Source organism: Prionailurus viverrinus, chromosome X (genome assembly GCF_022837055.1).
Source record: "Prionailurus viverrinus isolate Anna chromosome X, UM_Priviv_1.0, whole genome shotgun sequence".
Taxonomy (NCBI): Eukaryota; Metazoa; Chordata; class Mammalia; order Carnivora; family Felidae; genus Prionailurus; species Prionailurus viverrinus.
Genome location: NC_062579.1, coordinates 16,408,217 through 16,433,006, shown reverse-complemented (window position 1 = coordinate 16,433,006; position 24,790 = coordinate 16,408,217). Strand labels below are relative to the sequence as shown.

The 24,790-nt window shown below is 43.7% G+C and overlaps 1 protein-coding gene across 1 annotated transcript in view; it reads right to left on the bottom strand.

The window, feature by feature from the left end:
• Positions 1-1,060: 1,060 nt before the first annotated feature.
• PTCHD1 (patched domain containing 1) overlaps positions 1,061-24,790 on the bottom strand; it is a 49,490-nt gene continuing 25,760 nt past the window's right edge. The window contains exons 2-3 of the mRNA XM_047843832.1: positions 14,253-14,913; positions 1,061-2,715 (exon numbers count right to left, since the gene is read on the bottom strand). Coding sequence (XP_047699788.1) covers positions 1,061-2,715; positions 14,253-14,913 — 2,316 coding nt within the window. The remainder of the gene's footprint in view (positions 2,716-14,252; positions 14,914-24,790) is intronic.

Here is a 24,790-nt window from a genome sequence, read left to right as displayed (position 1 = left end):
CAGACCGGCTCTACTAGTTGAAAGCTATGGCAAACAACCATGTCAGTGTTCATTTCTCCTTCCTCAGCTGTGCGTAGGCAGATGTTGTTTCTGGGCATCCACGCAAAAACTGCATGTAGGGTCAAACTGCAAACAGCTGTACCAGCTGGCCATATTGTTTTGTTAAAATGGAGATGCTGTCTCTGGGTTCAAGTAGACTCCTGCTTCTCCATCATGCCAGGTATTTGGGTTTGGCTCTGTCGTTTTGGGTACTCAGAGCCTCCTGCCAAGAGCTGTAACTAATAAAGCAGATCCATTTGGTGACAAGCAACAAGATATTCCAAAATAGAATCGCCCCAACTCCGCGATGCTGGAGCTGTCATTGGTTTAAAGGTGTATTAACCAAATCATACAAACGTTGAAAGTATACTGATGGGGGGATATGATCAATTCATTCTACAAAACAAAACTGCCTCACCTGGGTGAATTTAGACATCACTCAATTTCACTCCGTGGGTGATGGCCACTCTACTGTGTGTCACTTCCAAGGTTCTGGCTTGTTTCTGCTGGCCAGAACTTTTGAAAGCATCTCCTTGTGGTGCTGCAGAGCTAGATGAGACAGCTAAGACCTCAAACCACAGACCCTGCCTGGAGCTACTGCTCTGCAGAAGTTCTGGAAGCTTTATTGTGTGAACAATGCTTAAAGCTATTTCTGCCTTGGCAGCTGACCTTTCAATCAGTAGGTTTTTGTCACAATACCAGCAACATCTGCAGTGTGAATAAAATAGGATTCTGCTTGCTAATAAGCTTTCTTCTATTTGATTTTAGTTTAAGACTGTCTCCGTGTGTGTGTGTGTGTGTGTGTGTGTGTGTGTGTGTGTGTGTACATTCTTTCTGGTAACAGTCCTTTTGTTTTAAAGACTGAAAATGTGCAATGCCCATTTCCCCCCTTGTCCTTTACTTTGGCAATGTCTGTTTCTTATACTTAAAAAAGAAAGAACAACTTTGAATTTGTTTCAGTAACATAATCTCTTTGCTCTCGATAAGACCTAGGGTGAAAATATAACAAGCAGAGACTCTATCACACTGTTGTAATTTGGTCAACCACTCGGGTACTGTCAATATCCACCATTTCCACACATTCAATTTCCTCCCGGTTTTCAGGGTTTTTCTTCTCTTTCCTTTTTTTCTTCGAGGGTGGCAGGAAAGTCAGTATCACAGGTAAAATGGCAAAGCAGTGAAAGAAGGTGACAAATGCTATTAAAAACAAGCACCTGAACAGTGTACAGGTCAGATTTGAAGGCACAGCTGCGAGAGGAATCAGACCAACAAGATAGCAGAGGTAACTCTGTAAAATGGCTACCCCATGCACTTCCAGGGCGTTTTTTACCCATTTAGTTCTTGTGAAATCCTTGCCCAGAACGAATGTGGATAACAGTGGAGCACAGTTGTCAATTGTGTAGTTAATTCCATAAATTAAGCATAGCACAGAAATGCAGTCCAGTTCTACTTTCCATAATGTCATGAAACCTATAACTCCAAACTCCACGGACACAACCGTGAGAGTGAGCCAGACGTTAATCAGAGAATCTGCCACCAGGAATGCCGAGAAGAAGAGCAGGAACAAAGCACTGATGCAGGAGTTGTGCAGGGGGGCTCCCAGAGAGGAGGCATATCGATCCATATACACGAAGGACGGGTTGAAGACAATGAACTTCACCTTGGAGGTGACAGAAAGTCTCCTGAGGGTCTCCAGGAGATCGTAGAGTTCTTCTCTGTTAGTTTCCATGGTCTTGGCCACCAAAAACATTCTGGAGGCCACTACATCAACCTCATCATTGTACTTTTTAGAGAAGATGATGTCCTCTTGAAAATGTGAAAATTGGGGAGCTTTCAGGAAGGAATTTCTCAACATGTCTGTGAAATTTTTCTTAGGCAAGCCAGTGGACACATTGAGTTTCCGAAGGTAATTTAAATAGCTCTCAAACCAGGATATCCGCACAAACCCCTTGGTGTATTCTAGCACATCTTCTTGGACGCTAGTGTTCCAGTACTCTATGGACTCATATATGTAAAACCCAATCACCGGACTGTAGTTACTAAAGTACTTTTGCTGGGCAGTAGTGTACTCAATGGTTTGCGTCGCGGTTGCTACAATGTTACTAAGGTCTGACCCTTCACTGACCTGCAGATAGCCCATTAAGGCAAAGGAAATATAAATAAGGTAAAAGAGAACTACAAAAGGCTTGACATAGGTGTTGGTTATCCAGTCACAGTAATAGCGTTTGAGGAAACATACCAATAGGTGACTCTCGTAAGTGTTCGCTTCCTCGCCATCAGTTGTGTCCTCGCTGAATCTGGCTGTCAGGAGAAACCTGTACCATGCCGGCTTCTCCTGCAATGCCTCGGGCTTTGGGACTTTTCTACAGAAGATACTATGCTGGTAATTGTTTTCTATGTAGCCAGTGAATACCAGGCTGGAACCATAAAACGAGAGTACATAGAGGTAGTTGAAGAAGATTGCAATACAGGAATTGCAGCAGAAAATCCTGGCTGCCTCAATGTTCGTGAAAGGGCTGGCCCCTATGCCAAAGGTGACCAGGTACATGGCAGTGGTGAGAGAAAAGGAGAGCATGGAGTCTGCATAGACTGCTGCAGTTCTCTCTTTAACATGTTGGTCTTCTCTAGTTTTCCTCCAGGAGGATAACATTTCAAAAGTCCCATATAATCCATGACCTGAGGGGACAGAAAAAGACCAAATCAAAAGTTGCAGAGACTGCCACCATCTTTCAAGAGGGGAACCAACTTGGTTATGGGGTCACGGGAAATCTAACCAGCCCTGGTGGTGACAAGTAAATGCCACTAATTTCTCCTGTGGAAGCGAGACCTGTGTTTTGGTGAATCTTAAATGTGAATGGCTAGTGAAAGGGGAGAGACAGGAGCCAAGACCTTCATGCTCCCTTCTGCCTGAAGAATGCTGGGTGGACTTTTGCCCACAGAAAGCCGAGTAGACTTGCACCTGTCTCTTGGGGACTATATACAGTGCTAGTTTAGGGTTGTTGGTGCAGCTTGCAGAGTTTTTGTTTCCCCTTGGTTGGTGCAACACTCCAGAGAGGGCTCTTGGCCACTTGTCACTTGGCTTGTCATCCCCACGAGTCTGGCTGGAGGTTAGCACGGAGGAAGGCAGCGAGTGGGCAGAGGTTTCTGAATGTCTCATCACCTCATTTGAGTTTGGCCAGGTGGAGGGCCTTAGGGAGAAAGAGGCACTGTGTTTAATTTGAGCTTTGACGGGAACCTAAACCACAGCCTCCCTTTTCCCCCCAAGCATCAGTTCAGGAAGCAATAAATCTGAGACACACAGGGAAGCACAATAAGTAGGAACGAGTTGGAGTGAGTAGGAAAGACAGAAGATGGAACACGATTCACATGAACTCTGCCTGCAATTGATCAAAATTAAAATTCAGCTTGTAGGTGTAGGGCTTACATTTTGTCTTCGGGGACCTGTTTGACCAATTTTACTTGTTCATAGATGACATATCAAGTAGGGGGTAACTGTGCTGGCTTCTCTGCACTATGTGGCAATGGCCTCTGAGGGAGAGAGGCTGATCTGTCACCTCTTTCCCTAACTACTTAGTGCCTTTGCCTTGTTGGTTAGTATTCCAGTAACACTGGAGTAGCAGAGGCACGGTAAGTGCTTGTGTTTTGACTCCATTCTACTGCTTGAGGCTTGATCTAGCTTGACTTCTCCCACCTCTCCCATCTGGAGGCGGACACTTGCGCTGATGGCTCTCCCTGGGTTTCTAGGCCACTACAACATCAGAAAGCCCAGCAAAAGTGACCTGTTGTGGCTTTCAGTAACCCCTATCTCGGCACTGGGAACAGCAGATCTAATTTTCTGCTTCTTTGCCTTGGCATATTCAATCCCATTATTGAGGATAATAAAATCTTTACTCGGTGGTGCAATAGTCTTGTTTTTAAAAAGGAATTTAAAATCTCTGGCCAAGTGTAATGCTGAGTGAAGAGAGTCACTGTTATCTTGTGTGCACAATAACTGGGTGAACATCTTCTCTCGTGCTCAGGCCCGTGTTTATATCCTTACTGTGAAGTCTTGCTTGGTCTCAAACCCGAATACCCATTTCATAGTCATGACGTAGGCCTGTTTCCTCCGAAGGATTTGGCATTTATCTTAATTTACTAGGCATCGTTCTACAGCCCCTTTTAGAGGTCAGGTCGAGACTGTCAATTTGATAACTAGCACCGTGGCCCCTATTAAATTGGAGGCACCGAAACTCCCCAGACGTGTGGTAAAACATGCACTCTTTGACTGGCGTCCCGCTAATTATGTTTCAGAAAGCTAACGTCTAGTCTCAGGAGGGAAAACTATTTATTAAGTCTTGTTTCCACACTGTTCTCAGAGAGGACTGACCGACCTTCAATTAAAAGTAAGCCATTCTAGGACAATGAGAGTAAAAAGGATTAATACCTCCGAGGCATCTGTGGCCTGGGGAAACAGTGCTGACCATTTCACCCGGGGCCATGTAGACTAAGTTTTCATGGGTAAGACACACTTTGGAGTTTCACTGAAAATGGCAAATGACAATTTTTTGTAGTATTTACTTGCTAGAAACAAGAAAAATGTTTTAAAACAGGGCTATAGTCCTGAGTCATTAAATATGGGAAGAATATAAGGAAGCATAGAGCAAGATTAGAATTAGTCATATAGTAGAATTTAAGTGAAATCTGTTCTGCAGTCCTTTGTTGTTGTTTTTTTTTAGGTTGATGTGATGTTTTTGGACATTATCTGACCCTAACTCTTGTTGGAAAATACCATAAGATTCCATTTCTTACCATGCTGTTGAGTAATCTTAGAGGCTAACTGAGGAAAGGAATTGGAATGAACTGAGCTATTAGGTGAAGAGAGTGAGGCTCCAGGGTCCAGAATGAAAATAAACTCAAGGAAAGGCAGAAAGAGGCTGTTAGCTTGTCTCCTGAGTTCTGTTGTTGGATTTTAAATGCCTTGTCCTTCTATGGTTTGATCATTTTTATTGAGTCCTGACTCTCTTTGCATAAGTTCTTGGTTTTGGGGGCAGCTCCGGAGAGAATTTTAATTTTATTCTTAGGGGCTTTTGGAAACTATGTCTTTCCTTCATTCCTCTTGTGACAGGGGTGTGCATGCAGACACTCACAGAGGCAAGAAGAAGAGGCCCTGACAAAGAATCTTTTCTACCTGGTCACTCAGAATTTTTGCTAGTCCTTGTTGGTCTTGCTTCCAAAGCCCCCCACCGTCATTCCTGATAAGGCAGATTCTCGTTTCTCAAGCCACACCTCTCTGGCGAATGCATGTTTTCCCAAATTCCAAATTGGAGTTGTACAGTGTCTTCGAAGAGCTCTCTGGGTTTCAGGGACAAGTGCTGACCCATAACTGGGCCCCCTTCCTGAAGCGCAGTCAGTCAAGAGAAGGATGGGTGCCCACATGGCTCTAGGCACTTCCCAGGGAGTGACAGCGTGGAGCGTGCAGCTGGCACTAGACCCGATTCACAGCTGGGTAGTTCTGTTGAAGAGGTCAGTCTGTTACCCTAAAGGAAAGCTGAACTGTGGGGTCTCTTGTTTTCTGGCCTGGACTCCAGGGGAGTCCTATTCCAGGAGCCCTTGATATGGGGAATACATTGCTTGCTTCCCTAACTCCTCAGAATGCCTGCTCTGTCCATAATTATAGCCACATTCCCTTTGGTTTGGGCCTTCAGGGGTGTTCTTAGAAATGCAAACCCCTCTCGGACAGTGGTCTCCTGAAGCAGCTTGCCTTAGGTCTGAGGGGTAGGACAGAAGCTGGAGATGGGGAGGCAGTGAAGAGGAAATTGTAGGTGGGTGGCTTTCACAGAGATCGAATCCTTCAGTTCTTCCTTCACAGCCAGCCCTGGCCATATCTTTTGTCGCTACTTCAGAAACAGGCCAGTGGAATTCAAGGAAAGGCAGGGAAGAAAGATTCTGGTGGGTTCTGTTCCTCTTCACTCTCCTTTCTCAGCATGTGCCTCCCTTCTTTAGCCTCACCATCATCCACCACTCTCCTCACTTTGGGGCTGGGGTCTAGCAAGCAGGACTCTGAGGCCAGATCTTACAGAGGCAGGCAAACAGTGCGTGTGGACTGAAGATGCTTTTCAGAGGTTTGGCTATCATTTCCCCTATTTTTGAAAGGTGCTTCAAAAGCAAAAATATTGCTGTCTTCTTTGCACTCTAGTTTTTATATTTTTTGTATGAAGTCGGAAGTCTACAAGCCTCTGTGTTCACTCTGACCAAGGGGCCTATGTCATTGGCCCAAAGCATCATTTTGGCAAGGGGCCATTATCCATCTCCGGTGTTCCACGCCTGTTCATGAGCACTCCCAGGTGGCAGGACTCACACAGGGAGCCACCTAAACATGAAGTTCCAAACAGACTCGGCCTTTGGTGACCAGAGGCCCTGTGGTGGTAATAGGAGCCCGGGCATGACATCACCACGGCAGGTCGACAGCCCAAGACCTGGAAGTAAAGACTGTATGATGGTGAGTGCGCCAGGAACCGACCAGTATCCCAGGGCATTCCCTCTCCTACAGGCACGGTATTTAAGGCAGAAGAGTTGCCAAAGGGCACGGGTAAACACCACATACTGATTCTGTCAAATTGTTAAGATAAAGAAGCTTTTAAAGTATTCACTTTTTCAAAAGCACACGCAAGGTATTTGTTTCTATTATGGTATATTGCATATCCGTGTAGTTCCATGCCTATCAGTATGTGTCAAGATATACATCCAGGCCCAAGTTCTCATTATTCACGAGTGAAGACCTTGATGCAACGGGGACTTTTAGCCAAGTCCTGAGATGAGGACAGCCGAGCTCTTCACCAGTGTTCAGATACAGTTTGTACCAGGAGTGCAATTTATATTTTATTAGCAGTAGGCTTTGGAACTGTCATCTAGTAAAATCAAATACTAGAGGATTTAGGCTAATAATTTTTCTTCTTTTCCAAGTGATTTTATATCTTTATGTGCACTTGACTTTTAGGCTTTGGGGCCAATGATGAGAAAAAGCAGTACAAATGATATATATAGCACTAATGGTGGAAAACCCTCACCTGGCTAATCCTGCAGTCTCTTGTGGGGAGTCTCAGGAACTCACAGATTAAATCTCACCTTCACCCGGACTCTTTTCTGGGGCCTGACCAAAGCCTTCAGGGTTGTTTATAATCCACTAACGTAGGAATCCACCAATGAATAGTTGAGAGTTAACCTAACTATCCAGTAGATGTGCTTCTGGAGAGCTGTTCATACAATAAATCCTATTTTTAATGTATTTCATGGTTTTGCTATTGGGGGCAGTCTGGGTGGTTTGTTTATTAATTTTTTGTCAATGAATAATCACAAGCAATTTGATCTATTTTGTACATCTGAATTCTGTAAGGCAGATTTTCTTTAGGCCCAGATTCTCATGTCTTCCCCGGCACACGCACAGCACAGAGGCTGATGCCTTTGGGCATGGCTCACATCTTCATCCCTCCATACTAGCAGGATTTCCTCATGGGGGTTCCCAGAAACAAGGAATAGCTGAGAAGATGAGAAGGTGAAATGGGATGGCTTGCTAATGGATGATCTTTTAGTTTCAGTGTGAAAACATTTAATATCAGGAGACAATGAAGCCATTTATAGCATGCCTGGGCATTGCCAAATTTCATATGTGGAAATAAAAGTACTGCATTCTTCTAGAAAATCCAGAGTATAATGAATGCATGAGTAAAATCTGCTTAAAACATATTTTATTCTTAGACGAGGTTCACTAAGTAGCTCATGTTTATAAAATGCTTTTCTTTCAGTGACATCCATATAAATTCATGATTTTTGTTTCTTTGAGAAGAAATTTAAAGTGTATGTATGTCTGGGTTAAGTAACATCTATTTTCAGGGAGAAGTTCATTAATTGGGTTACATTTACACTTTGCCAGTTATAAACATTTACTTTCTGTGCTGAATTGTTTGGTTTATCACAGCCTGTTTTGTGTCACAGTTAAGAGTGAGAGTAAAGGAAGATGTACTCTGCTTAAGTTAAGACAGAGGCACACATCAGGGCAAATGCACATATCTCATGCTTTCTACCGGAGTCTCGTCACAGTGTGGCGGGTCTAATCACAGCATTGGATTTTAATCTGCAAAATGCTTTTTGCTTCATTAGAGAGCTGCAAATAAGAGTCCAAGAAAGGAATATGCTAATAGCTCTTTCTTGTTGAAAGAAAGGTATTTAGATACTGTGTGTGTGTGTGTGTGTGTGTGTGTGTGTGTGTATGTGCATGCACTATATAAAATTAGTGTGTATAAATGGGGCCCACTATATATGCTATGGTAATTGTGTAATATCTTTTCATATAGAAGACATATGTAATATATAAATATATGCATATATGTCATATCCTGTTCAAACGTGTTTTATGTATTTATAAAATGTGTGAATATATACTGTGTAATATATAGGGAAATATATAGTACATTTATATTCAAATATTCAAACAATATGTACTATATGTTATAAACACATGAAATACATATATATACACATGAACTGATTGCATAATATATCATAGTACACAGAATATACCCAATGTGATATATATGTTATGCACCCAGATTATGCGCATGCACACACGCACACACACACACACACGATGTGTATGTGTGTATCAGTAGGCTGATTTGAAATTTATTGTACTGATGAGGAAGAGAAAAAATGCTAGTGCTCCTTTACCATCAGTGCAGAAAAGAGGCTAGAATCCCTCTCTTATGTTCTGTCTACATTTTGGGTCTTGGTTGCTGAAGTAGCCTATGGGAAATGCAGGGTCTCCTCAACAGTGACTGAATCTGCTTGGATTGTGAGCTCTGTAGACCCATGTGGTGAGTACTACCTGGCCTCGGTAGTAACTTTCTGAGATGCTGGTTCCAATGCAACAGTAAACTAAGTGTTTTTCTTCATAGTCCATTTTTACCAGTTCAGTGTCCTGATGTTGCCTCCTGCTGCCTGACCTTTGTAGAATCTGCCATTCCCCCATTCCTTAAACTAGGGGTCAGACCTGTCAGAGTGTACCAGCAGGCTTGGGTCAAAGAGGAAGTGTCATCATACTCCTCTGCCTTACTGAGCTCTGACAGGATACTATGCCTCCCTGCACCTGCCCCCTTAGTCCTGTTCTCGTCCTCCTTTATGGTTAAGAAGAGAACAATAAAGCATGTTTTGTTCCGTATCCTCAAACCTATTTCTCCTCACCCACCCCTTACTGTACTACGATTGGTGAAGCATAATAAAAGGGTGAAAACTACCCACAAAACTAGATTACACAATCTCCTTGTAAATTAGTCCCCAAATGACCCATCATACATTATAAAAAGATACTCAGGGAAAAAATCTTCAAAAATATTGTATGGAATTACTCTCTTAATCAGATATAAACAAAAACTGGGAAAAATTAAACCATTATAAACCAGGTTTTTTCCCCTAGAAATTTTTCCCCTAGAAACCAGTTAGTGACTTATATCCAAGCAGAGTATTTCCACAGCATTCTACTCCATCATATAGACTGTCATATTGTTGCAAATAATGGACTTCTATAATAATGTGTTAGGTTGAACCATGAGAAGTTATTGCTTTGGAGTTCCAAAATGGTTGTTTATTGGTACCAATTTTGAGGTAAAAAATAGTTGTCGCAATTTCATTTAGTTTGAGCTTTATTATTATTTGGCTGATTTCCCCCCACTTTGTCTCATGACTTTAGAAATATACCAGAATGGGGCACCTGGCTGGCTTAGTCAGTAAAGCATGTGACATAAGTTTTGAGCCCCACCTTGGGTACAGAGATTACTTAAAAAAAAAAAAAGGAACTATATCAGAATACGCAGTAGGAAAGCAAAACCTTTCAGGTTTGCTTGAGTTCAGAGAAAAAATAATTAGGAGTTCTCATTTCTCTGAACTAGATTTCCTGCCCAAGAACTTTCACCTCTTTATAGGCCTGAGCTCCATGTACTTCAATACTGCATCATATTCCAGGTAGCATCAAATGAGAATGTATTCTTAGAGAATTGAACCTGATCTTCTGGTTTCTACTAAATACAGATAATCTTAGAATATACCTGAAAGGAACCAAACATCTCTGCTATTATTCTCCTCCTAGCACTTAATTACATCATTTCTTCCCTTCCCATCCTCGAATTCGAGTGGCTTGGCTTGATAAGTCGGAAGGAAGAGGGCACCCTGGATGTGGCATTTGACTGTCTCAAAATCCCAAAGATTCTCCAGCATTCTGTTCCCTTCCTGATTTGCATCTGGCCAAGAAAGCCATGGAACTAGTAAGCCTGTAAGGAGAGCTTGCATGCACAAAATCTATGCCCGTTTCTTAAACCATAGTCAACTGTAGGACAATGGTGTAAATTCTCATCCTTTAAAGGAAGTTCTATAACGGATTAAAATGATGAGTGTCACATGTTTACAAACGGCAGTTCAAGTACCTCAGTACCTGGAATTAATATAGTTTGGAAAGAAAGGATATTACTTTATGCAGAAGGGGTAGGGATGAAATAAACTCTTTTCCAAGTTTATAGTAACCAAAAAATGTCAATGGGCATTTATAATGCTGTAGACCGTTAAGGATTTCAGCTCTAAATATACTGATGTGACTCATATGGACAAGGGTTTTGGCAGAAGTGGGATTGTCTAATATGCATGACACTGATTAAAAACATTCTAAATCATGATGTATCTATGCTTACATCATTGCCAAAATGATTCATCTGTGTAGGATATATTCTTATTGCCAGAGATGTCACGTATCGGCTTGGCTAGAATCACACAGTCACATCCCATTATGGCGAACTCTCAGAGTTTATCCAAATTCTTTCCTATTCTGGAATTTTGTCAGGTTAATACTGCTTGACACACGTGGTCTCAAAATTTTCCATTCTAAATCTTCTGCCATTTTGGCATTTGGCTGGATCTGGCCTTATGTGACCGGCATCACACTGAGAATGTTTAGTTTGTTGAATTTTAAATACAATGTTTATCGCATTATAGACCTGTTGTTGCCAAGGAAATGTCTGTATATTAGAGACTTTGTATAAGATACTTTTCCTTTTAAATGAGGCCATATAGTTTTAAATTTTTGACACTGTATGTATACAACAGAAAATCAAGAAGTTTTGCTTGAATCTTAGTTTAAGCATAGCCATTTTATGGTATAGACAGGCAGATTTTTAAAACTGGACAGTTTATTGACTCCTAGTGCAAACCCCTTAGCACTATATTTCTCCTTGGTCGTTTGAAATATTTATTGGCATTTTAGGACTGGTCGTCAAAAATCCAGAATTAAACACTGGCCCTAAATGCTACATTTACGAACATGCCCTTGCCTGTATTTCATTTTACAATCAAATTCTGAGAATAAACAGTTTGTGCAATACAGAAGGGTAACTGTCCTAAATCCAGGCACTGTTGGCTTTATGGGCATATGAAGCACCCATTACATGGTGCAAAGTATTTATTGCAAATGGGCCTTAGCTACTAAAATGCATAGCTTCCTTTAATGTTGTGACTCAGTAATGTGAGATGTCTTTGGGCTGAAAATGTACAGAAAGGTTGCATACTGATTGTCAGCAGGGAAAACCGCCGTCAAATCAATGCATGTATCATTCCTCACAAATTGCAAACAAGGGAGTATTGGGTACCTGCAGCGTTTGGTCTCTTTCATCACAAATGCCAGACTCCTGGGACTTGAACTCTGCCGTACAGTTCGCTGATACTCAGTCTCTGTGGAGTTGTGGCACTACGATTGCTGGATTTGTTTTCTAAAGCCACTTCTCGGCTCACAGCACCTTTCCATCTCTGACATCCTTCCCTGCGCCAGGACTAGCTGGTGTATTCCTTTTTGTGCCGACTTTTACTTACGATATTTAAAACTTCTTTAGGAAGTACCGAAATGAGTTTTAAGAAATCTTAAATATCGTAATTTATTTTACTTAATAAAATTTATTAGAAGTGTGGAATATTCAGTTTCATTTCACGTGGTGAAATTGATTTTAAGGAGTTTTGACTATTATTAAATAAATGTCTATTTATGTTGAGAGAGACAGCAAAAGCAAGTGAGCCAGTGTGAGCGGGGGAGGGGCAGAGAGAGAGGGGGAGAGAGAGGATCCCAAGCAGGCTCCGTGCTATCAGCGCAGAGCCTGACATGGGGCTCGAACTCACAAACGGTGACATCATGACCTGAGCCCAAATCAAGAGTCAGATGCTTAACCGACTGAGCCACCCAGGCACTCCTATTGCTATGTTATTTTACTTAAAAATTAATTTTAAGAAGCTCTAAATATTGAAATTCTAATTTACTTAACACAGTCAGTTTTTAGGAAGTTTTAAATACTGACTGTATCATCCTCTGGGCTCATTGGTCACAGCTTGGAGTGCCATAAAACCAAGCCCAATAGTCCTTTTTCTAGCTCGGACATCCTTTTGTCTTTACCTTAAAAACCCACCGTCTTCCTTCAGTTCCCCACTCTTTTCTTATTTCTGTTTTTCTTCCTCCCGCAAAAACAATCAAAACACAAAACACTGCATTTTTAAAAATGAAAAGCTAAAAAAATAAAATCCAAGCATGGGTCTAATTGTGAGCAAAACATCTTAATTTCAAGAAACCTTGACTCAGGCCTCCGTGGAAGCTGAGAACCGCTCACACTGTCTTCATGGAACCACCATGGATCCCAGCATCTGTGCTCACTGACTTGGGGTTAAGGAGGCAAGTTATGCTGCCTCTTTAACAGACTGAATTCAGGAGGAAGTGCAGCAGCCTCCTTCTCTGTGGCTTTCAACCTGGTAGTTTTGCATCTCGCTCGATCTCTGCGGCTCCCTCTTTCCCAGGAGCTACCATTTCTGTTTTGACTGCCCAGGCCTGACTTCCCACAGGCCTCAGAGCCCCCAGGGCTTCACGTTCTTGCGACCTCGCAGCCCCGCCCACCCCGCTTGTCATTTAACCTTAATGCAGCTGAAACATCCCAAGTAAGTTCTTCCCTTTCCTTCTGCCACCCCCACGCAGGGCGTTAGGCATTCTAATGGACTCAAGCAGAGTTCTTTCTCATTCAGTGAAAAATGCCACTTCATGTGTCATGTCAGTATCTGATTCAAATGACACTTTCTTTTGCTAAAGGAATGGATGAGAAGTTGCCACAGAAAAGGGGGAAGTTAACCATTGGAACCCTTGGCCCGCAAGAACCCTGCCATCAGCCATCTTCAGTACCAGATGAACAGAGCAACTGATGTGATATTATAAACACTGTGGCTTTGTTTCCGCCATTACCTCTATCAGGAAGTTCTTACAGGCCCCAAGAGAGAATATGCTGGGATTCTCACGCCGCCATTTTCAGACATTCTCCTGAGTTTATAGCAAGAGTAGAAAAAAAGACCCTTCTTACTTAGGTCTCCTTTGTTGCTTTCGAAGTTCTTGTACGTTTATCATATCCCCTTCCATGATGTTCACATCCACTCCATTCATAAGGTGGGGAAACTGAGGGTAGCAGACACTGTCAGTGCCCAACCCACGTGCCCTTCTATTCCCTATTCCTGAGCTCACTCAAGGCTTCTTCCTACAAATACCATTCACCTGAGGGATTTTTCCAGGTGCAGGAATGTGCTCTGTCTTTCTAGGGGAGAGCCCTCAGTGAATCAGACACAGGGTTTCTGGGTATGTAGCCCAGCTGGCAGCTTCCTCAGCCCTCAAGGAGGACCTCTCTGAGGTGTGTTCTGTTAAGTCTCCCAAAGGTCTCCAGTGGGATTGAGCCACAGGTGCCTAAAGAAGTAACCTGCCCGTTAGCCTGAATGGCCTTCCTTCCCTGGCTCATGTCCTCTCTCCTTCCTGGGGCTTCCTGGGCTCACTTCCCAAGTAAGCTACTTATATCTAAATCCTTGTCTCAGGCTCTGCTTCGGGGGAAGCCCCACCTCAGACACTGGGGCACCGGAGAAGATTAGTTAGTATCTGCTAAATGCCACACAGCTACTTAATGGAGAACTAGGGCTAGGACCCGGGACTTTGGACTTCTGGCACATTTACCAAATAAGGTTTCCCCTTGCTGATGGCCAGTGCATTACAGAATTGGTCCCAGGACATTTGGGCAAAAGCAAGACCCTATAAATGAAACAAAGTTGTCATATGGCTACTCCTTGCCTTTCAGGAGCGTACTCACCACCACACAGCAGGAGGAAAGAAAAAAATGAAGGGCAGTAATTACCTAGCATGACGAAAGGGACTCCCAGGAAGGTGGAATTGTATTTCCCACCAGTAAGATTGATGATCCCGGCCGCGGTGAGAGTGGCCAGGGTTATAGTCACCAGCCCGAGCAGGCCTAGCCAGGGTTTGCTGCGGACGCAGTCCTGCATAGAGCAGCACAGGATGGCCATAGTGACCACCAGGATCAGGCTGGTGACCAGGTAACGTTCTGATACGCGGCTGGTCTTCTGGAAATCTTCCCTCAGTGAGGAGGACGTGTAAGGGTACATTTTGACTTTGCTGTTGGATTTCTGGAATAGTCGGACAGTGTCGCAGAAGCTGGATTCCCACCTCTCAGCCACCATGTCGTTGAGACTGTTGATTGACTGCAGGTAGTAGGTGAGCTGGACGGCCTCTGCGGACTTGACCCGGTCCTTGCTGTGCACAGTGACGCCTCCAAGCTGGTGTCCGTTGTACACCGCCCTCCCGTCCTTTAAGTGAGTGATTGGGTATGTGATAGCAAAATTGGTCCGGTTGGTGGCCCGAGCATTCTTTAGCTCCTCCAGAACATGCACTATGTCATCCACGATGCAAGTCTTATCATTATTCAGGATACATATGTGGGCGAACGTGTAATTAAAACCAGGCCTTGGAACCTGGATCCTGGTCACAGCAGCATGCAACTATGGGGGAAAAAATGAAAGTCAGTGTTTATTACCCAGAACGAGACATTCATGCATGGCATTGGCTCTGTGGAGTCAAGTATGTCTGTGTGGGGTGGGGGAGTTTCTCATGTCATCTCTAAGCTAAAGAGTTCACATTAAATGGTATAACCTTGCGTTAGAGATACGTAGTAAGGATTCAAAACCACCGGCGGCAGCAGCACAACCTGGGAACTTACCAGACGTGAAAACTGCCAGGCTCTACCTCACACCTGGGAGATCAGAATCTCGGGGGAGGGGCCTGGGAATCTGGGTTTTCATAAGTTCTCCAGAGGATTCTGATAAAGGTACAGTTTGAGACGTGCTGGGCTACTGCACCAGCATTCTTTCCACACGTTCTGTTATTTGTGACTCAGTTGGTCTATAATGCCTGAAAGTCTCACGTACGTCCACCGTCTTGAAGATGGAAGGTATGGTGTGAACTGAGGCGCAGCTTCAGGTGCAGAGGTCTGCCGTGGGCCCCTCCCTTGCTGCCAATTGGTAGGGCAGCCAAATGATTTCCCTGTCCAACTTAGTCCCTGAGTGCCTTCAAAGATAAGAGGTTCACCTTGAGGGACTTTGTATACTCTGGCATTCCCTGCGTGCTTACATGGGAAGGGAGACGTAACTGCAAGACACTGGCTGGGACACGTGGCAGTCGTGCTAAAGGAGCACAGTGGGATTTAGTCAGCACACCTCACCCCAAGTCACAGTGGCCACGTCACGCCCTCTACACCTGTGATCGAAGTGGACGCTGGGAATATGAGCACTCATTGAACAGCTCCTCCTCTAGCCGGCACAGTACCAGGGCCTTCATACAGATGAACTCATTTAACCCTTACAGGAAACTATGAAGTCGCTACAAGTCCTAGCCTCATTTTACAGATGAGGAAACCGAGACACAGTTCCTTGCCCGAGGTCACGCGCCTAGTATGAGAGAAAGCTGGGCTCTCCCGGGGGGTCTGGCTCCAGAACCCGTGCTCCCAGCACCTCGCCACACACTTCTAGGTTAACAATGCCGGCAGTTGAATCAAGGTACGTGCTCTCAACTAATGGCCACATTTGTGCTTTCACTGCCCCAGCCCTAAAAAATCACAAGTACTCAAGTTCACATAGGTAGGAGTGTGTGTACTCTACGGTCCAAGGCCTGTTCTCCGTGAAATGTGCCCGGTCTGCAACATGAGGCCGGTGGTGGACACGTGATGGGTGCCAGGTAGGCGAGGTAGACCTGTGCCTAAAACTGAGCGCGCTCTCTCTAGAGCAGAGATAGCCTCTGTGTATCTAATGGATAAAGAAAAACATTTCGTATGTAAAGGGAATAGTTTAACATCCAGTCACCACACTGTGACTATGCCATTATAACTCATAACCTGAGCATCTCCATGACCCTGATATATTTTCTCTTGAATCTGCTCTAGATGGATTATTTGTGAAGACATTCTGCTGTGCATGTGCCAGGGTGTGTGGGATATTTATTATGCTCTTTGAAAATGTCGGAGGGGCACCAGCTGTCAGTCTTTTAGTTAGCACAGAGCATGAGTTGTTAACCCTAATTCTCAGTGTACCCTTCCCAACATCTCTTCGTGGGCGCCACCCCTCAGGTTGGGAAACACTTCATAGTATGACATTTGGCTGAAACATTTTGAGTTCTTTCCTTGACACACAGACACACAGACACACAGACACACACACACACACACACACACACACACACACAATCTCCCAGAGATACCTAAGAGATTATTTTCATAAAACTCTAGCTTTTTGTTTTGATGCTTGGAGATTAATGAGGAGCAAAATGTCGTCAATGATTTTCAACTGTGAGTGTGTCTTTTTTATCCATTCTTCTTTCTCTAAGCATGGCCTGGTGAATTTTGATTAAAAGAACTTCCAGCTACAAAAAATCCCAACAATAAAGTTATTTTGGGGAGGGAAGAACCAAGAGGAATTTAAAGACAAGAGAGAGTTTTGATAACTGTTAAAAGACAGACTTTGCAGAAAGATCCAGAATAGGCTAGAAAAGGAGTGGTATTGAAAGCATGCATATGTGTAATATTTAGTGCATTGTTTGTTCCTATGAGCAGTCTAATAAATCTCCCTTAGAGTGATTACTAAATATGTCAAGAGAAAAAGATTGCCAAATAAGATGGTGTTAAGCCACAGGGTTGAACCCAGTTACAGCAAGGGGATATTTTCCATCCATTCTCTAAGGCGACCATGCCCTGATGGGTGGGGCATTGTAAACTATTTAGAGATCTGCCAGATCTGCAGATCTACTGCCATGACCCCTGGGATGACAGACCGAAGAAAGCAGCCACTGTGTTAAGTCCTCTCCCAGCAGATCACAGGATGGAGACTTGGGCAGGAAGACCTTCGTGAAGGTGAACAAGGAAGGTTTCTAAGTTCTCAGTACGCGAGCTGCTGTGAGACGCAGCTGCTTTGAATTTCCAATGGAAAGGTGGGTGGAACATGTGTCACTCTTCCTTCTGAGTGGCAGGGAGATGCTGAGTGACAAACCATCCGGAGTGGGGGTGTTGGCTGAGGCCACCCACCTGGCAGGAGGAGTCTGTGGGATTCTACTGTGGGATCAGAGGGGAGAGGATGATGGAGGCATGGGGAAGAACTGAGACTCCCTTCTGTGACTTCTGAAACTTCTCAGTTCTGCTTTTTGGTTGTTGTGAAAGCATATCAAGTACACGCACTGTCTACTCTTGCCTGTCCACATGCTACCCGGATATCAACCTGTATAGGATGTTACTTTCCTAAAGAAGCCCCACTCAGGACAGTAGAGACATTAGTAGGTGTTCTTTGATATATTCACAGGGGAAAAAGGAAGCCAGGGATTGAAGCTATGCTCTTTTTTTTTTCTTTATACTTACTTTTAGTTTCTGCACTGGAAAAGGAAGGTGAAACTGATGACAGGTTAGTTTATAGTGATTTTATCTTTGCCCTTAAATTAATCTCTTCTCTTGGGTCTGGAAGGGATAAAGAAAGCCAGGAAAACATCAGAGCACAATAGTGAAATGGTGACCGAGACACTTCAGTCCGCAAAATGGACAACCTCAAGCTACACAGGTTTATTATTGAGCTAGGTAAGAGATCTTCAGAAAAAAGCAGGGGGAAATGACACAAAGTCATAGTCTTGACCCTTAATATAGTCAGAGTCTGTCGTGTGAATCAACACATAATCCATGTTTCCATACCTATGTATAGATTCTAGATTATTCACTCAACACACATTCAATAAGTACTCATCAAGTCTACCGTGTTGTCAACAAGAGGATAATTTCCCTAAATTTAGTGCACTCACACTCACACATGGAAAATCACAGAAGAGATAACAACATTCAAAACAAAGGCAATATTCTAACAGTAGCCAGTGCCAAGCACTTTGTACTGGTAAGGCCCAATCCAATGTCAATCTTGATCACAATATTTTCTGTTCTGTGTTTGCTGCCAAAGAGGCCAGAACTGAATGTTAAATCGAGATTGATTCCCAGGCTCTGAACATGCCACTTAAGCTGTTAGCTTCTCTGCTCTCATCACCCTTCAGGTGAAGAATGGTAACAGTAATAGTAACTGGTCTGCTAAGTTCTTTCTTTACAGTTTAAAAAATTTATTCAGTACAAGACCCTATGGAAATGATTAAATGATTACCTTCATTTTCTAGCTGGAGCAGTTGAGGCCTAAAGAATGTCAGTAGCTCACCTAAGCGGACCCAGTGAGTAAAGGGTGGAGGTAGGATCTTGGATGCAGCGGGACGTGTGGCCCTAGCCCAGCACAGACCGGTTTGCACAAGGATGAAGAATATTTGAGGAAGGGCCATGGCTGTAACAGAGCTGTGGGCTGGCCGTAGTTGGAGATCTGGGGTCCACTAAGAGAGGCCAGAAATAATCCCAAGGGCCAAACCTCATCTGTAGATGGCAGCATTAGATGGCGATACTAACAGGCAGCAAAGGGGATGGGTCTTGAGCCTACTGCCTTTTCTTATCCTCCATCCAGACTCTGTAGTTGCCAAATAAAACTTTTCAAAGACAGGCTTACCAAGAAGAAAGGCTGTGGGACACAATGGAACCCAGCAAAAAGAAGTTTTGGCTTCAAGTCTGGCTTCTGCTGCTTACGTAGGAGTGTCAGAGACCCTCAGAATGTCACTTTTTCAGGTCTCAGATTTATCAGTAAAAAACAGGAGGTTGGTTTAGCTAATCTTTATGGACAGACCCTTTTGGTTCTAACACGACATAATTCTAAGATGAGTGACATCCACATACTATGCGATCAGATTCTGGGTGAGAGAAAGTTAACTTCATAAATATCAATTTGAGATTTATTATAGCTGCTTGAAGCATGCTTTTCCAACACATTGATGTCCTTTTTAGGTCAATGACAGATCTGATAGTAGATGAAACCCAGAAAGAAAACCACAGGGTAGGGAAAATAGGTTTACTGAAAAAAAAAAAAAAGACTCCCTTCTCTGAGTGATTTCCCGTTCTGGGGAGGCACTGGCTCTTATAATCCCCTTCTGCCAGAGCCTGGGACAAAGCCAGTGTGGGCTGCCGGTCACGACAGGCCAGAGTCTAATTTCCTCTCTGCCTCTCCTTGGCACACTCAGATCTTGCTCAGAAGACAGCAGGGGCACCTTGTAGAGAGTACAGAAGGGATCTGGGAGGAAGGAAGTGTCCGCTCCCGAATGGTGATTAACACAGGAAAAATACCTGTGGGTTCACAGGATCTTTTAGGATACCTTTCAGGTCTTTTTGTATTTGTTTTTTGTTGAAAAGGGCCTGAAAGCCACTCAGCCAGGCCAGGCAATTAACAGGCTCTGGGAGGGGCCTCAAGGTGTCTTTGGCAACCTTGCCTGTGAGGGGAGACGTGGAGGAGGTGAGGGTCCCCCAGCTCCCCAGGGGGAGTCTGTCTGATGACCCACCTTTATTAGCTGCCTTCCATTCCTTGTCTCGCCTTCCCACACCCTCCTTCTGCCACTCACAAAGGAGCTGCATTCATTAAAACCTTTTTAAAGATTTATTTTTAAGTGATCTCTATACCCAACATGGGGCTTGAACTTACAACCCCAAGATCAAGAGTTGCATGCCCTACAAACTGAGCCAGCCAGCCAGGCACCCCCATTAAAACACCTTAAAAGGTGAGGTTGTCCGTTTGCTTTTCTAACTTGTATCATTTGCTCCCAAATAATTATCTACAAAGTGACAGTAAATCAAAACTGCTTTAAAAATGCTTTCAAGGAATATCTGGTTTTCAACCCCAAATGATATGTTTTCTTCATTGAATCCCTCCAAATTCCAGGTCGTAATCTGGGTCTATATTGTGCAACTGTAAATGGGTAGGAACTGATTGGCAAGGGATCCCCACCCAGGACACAGGAAAACACCTTGAAGTGGACAGACCTGGTCTCGGCAGTTCATCAATTACGCTAGCTCCCTCGGTGTTATGTTCTGTCTTTGCATGATCTCACTCTCACCCACTCTCTTTCCTCTTCTTTTAATAGAAATGCATTACATCAGAACACCACAAGTCGCAAGTTGGGGATTGTTACCGTGATTCATTTGTAGTGCAGCCAAAAGCAAGTTAGTCATCCCTTAATAAGTGAACAGAAATATCATTCTGCCTTTGAAACATTACATGTTTGGAGGACGCCAAATTTAAGCTGTGGATGTAGCCAAACAAGTGACTATCTGTCTACACGCTTCTTCTATACATGTGCGCCTGGTGTCAGGCTGACCTGCTCCAGTGACGAAAGACAAATGGTGACTTCTGTCAATACTGTAGTGTCACCGGAGGTCCTGGAGAGTGGGATGTGTCGGTTCTTCTCCTTGCCTTACCAGGGGGTAAATGCTCTTATTGCAGATGTTGACACTAAAAAGCAGCCAAGAAAGCCCCACATTGTAATTCCCAAAACAGGCTGTTTGTCTTTGCAGCCTTGGCTGAAAAAGCAATGCAGCTTTTGATTTGAAGCAAATAAATCTGAGATTTTAGAAACAAAAAATAGTAATGATGAAGGAAAAGGCAACTACAATATCTCCTTGCATCTTTTGCCCGATTCCATATTGGTCTGGAGGAGAAAGACAATGAGATCCAGTAATCTCTGTTTCCATAGCCTGGGGGAATTTTCATTTGGTCTTAATTTTAAAAAATCCCTTGATACCATGAAGACCCCTGGAAACCTGTTATGTTAAACTCTATGATTAGAGTGGTTATCTTTGAATCCCATTGTCCTCACTTGACTTTCATGGTCAGGCTTAAGCTTTGGGTGAGCCACTTTGTGGGTCACGAGTTTTGCTGGATATCTGGTAAGAGGACAGGATGCTCTCAGAAATGGGAGAATGTCAAAGCTGATTGGCCAAGAGGCAAAGAGAAGTCCCAGAGAGCCAGATGCCTGAGGAATATGCAACAGCAGTTTTAATATTTGGCCAGGAGGCTACAAATAACTCTTCAAGGGATAGGAAAAACACGGTACCGAGGACTTCCAGGTCTGGAAAATGACTGTGAACCTGAGTGGGAAGAGCACTGGATCAGGAGTCACAAGACTTCCACTTAAATTCTGGTGTCGGGTCTTGCTGACCACATGAGTTAGAGATAAGTAAAAAATGAGCCTTTTAGAACATATATCATGCCACTTCCCCGCTCTAAATCCCTCAGTGGTTCCCCATGGCACTGAGAGCCAACACCTAAGTCCTGACTATAGCCAACAAGATGGCACATTGTCCTTGCTGATATCTCGGAACTCCTCTCTCACCATGCCCTAGTCACATGGCTCATCTTTCTCTTAGTTCTGCTAGGAATGTCCTTCTCCAGATAGCTTTGCTTCCTTCCCTTCCCTGCCCAGATGTAATCGTCTTCCCTGACCCCACCCCCGATTGGAAACATCAGCATCCCTCGCTATCTCCGTCAGTTTTTCTCATTTAAAGTTTTTCATGGCACTGACTGTGATATGACATTGTGTTATGCATCTCTTTTTGTTTCTTTATTCTGCTGCCCCCACTGGAGTAGGAGTTCTACCGTGCTGGTGTGTTTGTCTGTTTGGTCTGCTTCCACATCTCCACCACCTAGAACAATTCCTACCACATTTACTCAATAGTTCTAGAGTAAACTTATGAAAATATAATAATCTTGTGAGTGAATGGATTTTAGTCTGCCTCATGGGCAAGAGGAGGGCCAAGTGAAGTGATGGAGTGCATGCATTTTGTAAACTCTAGAGGGATCCACAAATGTGACTGCAGTTATTACACAGCAGGGAAGCATGGAATGGTATTTCTTCTGGCACATGTCCCACAGCTATCCAGATGTAGCCCTAGAGTTGATTCCTGATAGTTCTGGTGCCCCTGATCTTTCCTGGGTTTTGACAGTATCTTGTGCTTTAGTGTTCCCCAGAACACTTTAGAGTTCCCCAGCAGGATTAGGCTCCAGCGGCCCAGAGGGTAACTAGCTTGACAAGGTCCCTGTAACTTACCGCTTCCCTTCCCTGTTGCCTATTGCCATTCTCTTACCAGTGCTTGCTGGGATTGTCTTCCAAACATACTATTGGTATTGTGTCTTTGACTCTGGGCCAACTTGTGGAGGAACCCAAACTAAAACGATGACTTCAGCATTTAATTCAGTTTCGTTATCTGTAAAATGGGGATCACTCTGGCCTCATAGTGTCATTATGAGGATCAAGTGTGGAAAGATATAAAAGGCGTCTTCCCTGGCATTTACTGTTGCATTAAACCATATGAAATTGCCATTTCTGTAGGTAACAAAGTGGTTTGGTATTGGCAATTTTTTGTAGTTCACCTAATTGACCTTCAGTGAGGGTCTGTTCTTTCCCCCGTTGGCCTCTCTTCCTTTCCATGAGCCCTGACAGACCCAGCACCTCCCTTGTTGAAGTACCAGAGAGTTTTATTTGCTTTCCAAGGTACAGTTTGGTGGTACTGGGACAGGCTTTTAGGAAAAAGACAACGGTTCTGGGCTAGGAAAGTTCTCCCATATCCACAAACAAGACTGCAGATACTGTGGGCATGATGAGTCCCTGCATACAACTAGAATTCACACATTCAGCAGTTTTGGCTTAAGAAAAAAATGTAAAACAGTATAACCCACATCCCTGAAATATTTGAAACGGCAAATAATTAATAACAATATTAAATCTACAAAATTATGAAAAAATGTCTCTATCAGATGAACTCTTCGGCAATTTTTATTTCCTTCCAAGGATTTACTAAGGTTCTAATGAGCACTGAGCTTGAGAACAGTGTAAATTATGGCTGATATAAGAAGGAATAAGAAAAAAATTACACATAATGATGTGGTAATGGCACTCCTGAAGGATAGTCCATGAGCTTTACAAGACCGAGCATGTGATACAACTCAGAAAAGAGTGTGTTACCTGATGGTGCATTTTCCCATTGGAAATAATGGGTTTTTGTTTCGTTTTGTTATCAAGGTTCTCCAACAAAACTACTGCCCTTAAAACTCAGAGTAGTGATGCCAGCCACTGCCCTCCTTTTCTGGATCTGGAAAGAGGCCTTATGGAGCAAATAGTCAAGGCTATGATTCAGCTTGCTTGGGCCCGGGCCCTTCTGGGAAGTGCTCGTGTTGGTGGCACAGTCTGGCTCGGTGGACGTAGGCTGCCTGTGCTCACCTGCCAGCTTTGGCACTTAGTGACTGTGTGATCCTCGACACTAAGCTGGAATAGCTCTCTGTGCCTCACTTTCCTCATCTGTAAAATGGGGCCGATCATAGTACCCACCTCAGTGAGATTGCTGGAGGATAAATGAGAAGTTGAATGTGCACTGGTCGATATGGTCTCTGACAAACAAGCGGTTCCCAGTAAAGGTTTGTGAGCAAAAACAAAATACTCCATTCCTACCCTCTGTCTTGCCTTGTCCCCCATAACGTTTTTTTTTTTCTTTAACTCAACAACAGTTCCTCAGTTGGTCTTGAAAAGTATATTCAGTGAAATGGAAAGGTGACATATTTTTGCTCACATCTTTGCTGAGAAACTAGGGGATAAGTGCATACATCGATGCAAATATTTGAAGAGAGTAGCTGGGCAGTATATGTTTAAAAGTTGGCACTCCCCAATTCCAGGATCAGCTCCTACCCTGACACCATCCCACTTTTTCCAGGTTCGCTGCCTAGTTACATTACTGTGCACATCAGAGCAGGCCAGGAACTGTAGCGGGGGCAAAGGAAGAAAACTGAAAGGTATTAAGTGCGTACTTTGTGCTGGGCCTTGTGCAGAGAATGCTGCCCGTGTTCACCTCATTTCATCCTCATGGGAATTCAGGGAGGTAGACTGTTACATCCACATTCACAGGTGGGGAAACTGAGCCTCAGGGAGCTTAAATAACTTGCCCATGGTCACAGATTTAGTATATGGATCAACCCACATTTAAATCCTGGGCTGGGTACATTGTTCCCCAACTGGAGTTCCTTTGGCAAAGTAAAGACTTCATATCCCAATGTCTATGCTCTGGCCATTTGGATATTGATAAATTTGTGTTTGGGGATTAGGCTTCAGCACAGTCAAGCCACAGCATGAGATGTTCAGCAGCAGTTATGAACTGAAAGTGGTGATGACATAGCAAAGTCAAGGAGCCAAACGTGACAGAGCAGCCGAGACCAAAGTACTGAACACTGGGACCCCGCAAAGATATTTACAACAGAAAACTCAGAGAGGAGCCACCAGCCCATTACCAATGACAGGCATGCACAGCCAGCTGGAGATGAAGAAGACAGACGTGTAGAGATGAGACTTTCATCAGTCTAAACAGCATCCTTTCTGTCTTGTATGTTTCCTGTGTGACTACCGGCCTCTTGCCCCATGCACACACAGAAGGAAAAAGAGAAAAAACACTTTACA